This window comes from Aspergillus heteromorphus (assembly GCF_003184545.1).
Source record: "Aspergillus heteromorphus CBS 117.55 chromosome Unknown BO70scaffold_75, whole genome shotgun sequence".
In the NCBI taxonomy this organism is placed as follows: Eukaryota; Fungi; Ascomycota; class Eurotiomycetes; order Eurotiales; family Aspergillaceae; genus Aspergillus; species Aspergillus heteromorphus.
In genome coordinates, this window is record NW_020290480.1 from 45,562 (window position 1) to 49,037 (window position 3,476).

Below are 3,476 nucleotides of genomic sequence, written 5' to 3' on the forward strand. Positions count from 1 at the left end.
CAATAAAAAATCATAAAATATTATATCTTATAATCTAATACAGATATTTCAGAGCCGTGAAAATATAAAACAGCCGCGAAGATATAAAATAAGCTGTAAAGATATAAAACAGCCGTGAAGATATAAAGCAAGCCGCAAAAATCATAAAATAGCCGCGAAAATATAAAACAGCCGCGAAGATATAAAGCAAGCCGCAAAAAGTATAAAATAGCCGCGAAGATATAAAATAATTATAAGAATATAAACAATCGCAAGAATTCTTCAAACAAGTACTTATTTATAATAATAATAATAATTAAGAGAGGGGGGGGCCGCAGAGATTAAGAAGAAAGAGAAAAGATCAGAAAATAAAAAAATTAAAAGAGAAAAAAAAAAAAAAAAAAAAATTTAAAAAAAATATTCTCTCTCAGAATTCTGAGTCCTGAGCCCCGAGCCCTGATTTATATTTAAATTAAGAATATTATATTATATTTACTACTTAATTATAATCACAGAAGTACTTGCGATATTTACTATCTAATTATAATTATAAAGATCTAAAATATAGTAAATAATAATATAATTACAGCTGTATAGAACAGCCGCGGTGAATCTGTATAAAATAAATCTTATAAAAAAAAAAGAGAACTATTTTTCTTTTAATTAATTTTCTCGCGAAGAAGATTTTACAGCAGGAGTTTTAATAATATTTAATTTCTTATAAATAATAATCTTAGGAATCAAGATCCTAAGAAGGGGGATAATTATAAGAATAGTAATCCTTATAATTCTTGTGATAATATATCGCGAGGAATATCTATGCTGCGGAGACAGTCCCTCGCGAAGTAATTATACTAGTATAATATATAACTCACAGAATCCTCACAGATATATCATCCGCGAGAGAAGCTAGATAGAAGACTAGCGATAATACTTTAAGTAATACAGACACTATCTTAACTTCGCGATAGATATACTTTCTTCACACTATCTCAACACGCACCCTTATAATAATAGAACCAGTGGTTGAATAGGGGCTAGAATAATTAATAAAAGTAAGGTCTCTTGCTTTGCTGCGGGGTAGACAGAACTCGGAATTATCAGTCTGCTAACTGATAATCTAAGACAGCCAACTGGCCTGAGGCTGTAAACTGATAAGTCTTAGACAGCGAACTGGCGAGCCTTAGGCAGCTAACTGGCGAGTCTTAGACAGCAAACTGACCAGTCTGTCTATATTATTAACACACCCCTGCAGTTTTAATAAGATAAAATATCAGAAAAAACTAAAGTAAATAAATTACTAAAAATAGAAAATAATAATAATAGAATTTAATAAATTATTATATTTAACTATTTAATAAATTAAGTATATTTCTGATTAAGAAACTGCTTAGTCAGGCTATCTACTTATATTTTATTAATAAATATCTAATAAATATTAATTATTTTATTCAGAGCTTCTTGTCTTAGTTAATAATTAGTAATATTAATATATTTCAGACTAGTCTAAAATAAGAAATTTTTATTAGTAAGAATTTTAACTGTTTAATAATTATTATATAATATAGAGAAGTATTAATTAGAGTTAAATCCTATTTATTTAAAAAATCTTCTCTATTAAAAAAGTTGCTTGGCTGTAGTAATTAGAACTAATAATTCAGCTTCAGTAATTAAAAAAATTATATAATACTGTTTCTTGCTTAGCTAATTAATAAAATTATTAAATAAGTAAATAATATATTTTATTAAGCTAGTATAATCTTGATTATCAGCAAAACTAGCATTACTGACTATATAAAATAAAATAGAACTAGAGCTAAATTTAATAGCTAAGTTTTTTATTTCTTTTAAATAGAAGATTAAATAATTCACAGCCCTGAGATATTTAGGGCTTGAATTAATTAAATATTCTAAAATCAACTGATATAATTTAATAATATCAGATCTAGTCTAAACTGCAGAATATAGAATTGATTCTATTTTTTATTAAAATTTATAAATTTAATTAATAATGACCTGATAAAGTGGATTCTTTATTAATTTCTTACTTAAAAATAGAGATTTAGGGCTTTTTCTTTGTTCTAAATTAAACTTATTAATAATCTTATTAATATAGTTTGATTATTAAATCCATAACTTCCTATTTGGATAATTATATAAGATTTAAATATTAAGAAATAAATTAATCTCTTTAAGATCTTTGAATTTAAATAATATTATTAATTCTTGCTTAAATTTATTAAATTTTTGATAATTTAATTTATAAAATATATAAATTATATTATCCACAAAAATCATCAAAATTATAAATTTATTAATAAAGATATATTAATTTTTCTGAATAGACTTAAGCTCTAGAACTATTAGTCTTTGTTTCAGAATATTTTATTAAAGAAATAATAAATATCTTAATTTATATAGGACTTTCCATAATAGAAAAACTGTTTGTTTGTTTTCTAATTCAGGAATTAGATCTATATAGATTTTCTTCTTAATAAGACTATTAAGAAAGGCGGTGATTGCATCAGGTCAAACACAGTAATTAGAGCCAAAAAAATCCGCATAGATCTGGCCGCAAGGGTGCTAGCGCGTGTTTCTAATTAATCAGATATCTGCAAATTGCTCTTAATATAAATTCGGGCTTTGAAACCAGTCAGATGATCAGTTTTATCAAATTTGTATAAAAATATCTATTTTAATAATAATACTTCAGCTTTATTAGTTTTATAAATTAAATATATATTCTAAGTATTTAGGGCTTTTAATTAATTGATTTCAGTTTTGGCAGTCTGAGTAAATTAGCTTGAAAATATATGATTTTTTATTTCTCGCCAGTTAATAGACAGAGATAAAAGTGATAATAAATTAATATAAAGAATTTTACTCTTATTAATATAATTAATTATTGTTTAAATAACTTGAAGAATAAGTCTAATTTTTTTAGAATTAGAATTAGATAATTTTAAGCAGATCTGTTTCAGATCTTTAATTAATTTAATATCTAAGAATTTAGTTTTATTAATCAGCTTATTAATATTTAAATTATTAATAAGAATCTGAGGCGGTGAAGAAGATAGATTAGATAATAAAGATAATAAATCCTCTATAATTATATTATTATCTTATCTGACTAAGATATCTAACTAATTACTTGAGACTGTTAACTAGCTTAGCTCAGCAGCTAACTAATCTTATTTTAGTTAATTACTTAATAAAGATTCAGATATTTATTTTAATATTTTTAAATTAAAAAATTTTTTATCTATATCAGATTCTTTAGATTCTTTAGAAATAGAAATATCTAATTATTCTAACTAAATAGAATCAACTAATTTAGTTATTTCTTACTTTATTAATAAATTTTCTAATTCAGTATATTATTTATAATTGAAATTTTTATTAAAAATAATATTATAAGCTAAAATTATTCTTTTAAAAATAAATATTTAGATCTGTTAAATATTAGTTATCTGATAATTAATCAGATAATTAATTAG

At 23.3% G+C, this 3,476-nt stretch overlaps 2 protein-coding genes across 2 annotated transcripts; both read right to left on the minus strand.

The window, feature by feature from the left end:
* Positions 1 to 1,683: 1,683 nt before the first annotated feature.
* Positions 1,684 to 1,929, minus strand: BO70DRAFT_303325 (uncharacterized protein; the record flags this gene model as incomplete). Its single annotated transcript, XM_025539787.1, has 1 exon — positions 1,684 to 1,929. A coding segment is annotated over one exon (246 nt), but the record flags the coding sequence as incomplete, so codon positions are not given.
* A 213-nt stretch (positions 1,930 to 2,142) lies between these two features.
* BO70DRAFT_303328 (uncharacterized protein) lies at positions 2,143 to 2,307 on the minus strand (the record flags this gene model as incomplete). The annotated part of the gene is made up of 1 exon (XM_025539788.1): positions 2,143 to 2,307. A coding segment is annotated over one exon (165 nt), but the record flags the coding sequence as incomplete, so codon positions are not given.
* Between the last annotated feature and the right edge of the window lie 1,169 nt (positions 2,308 to 3,476).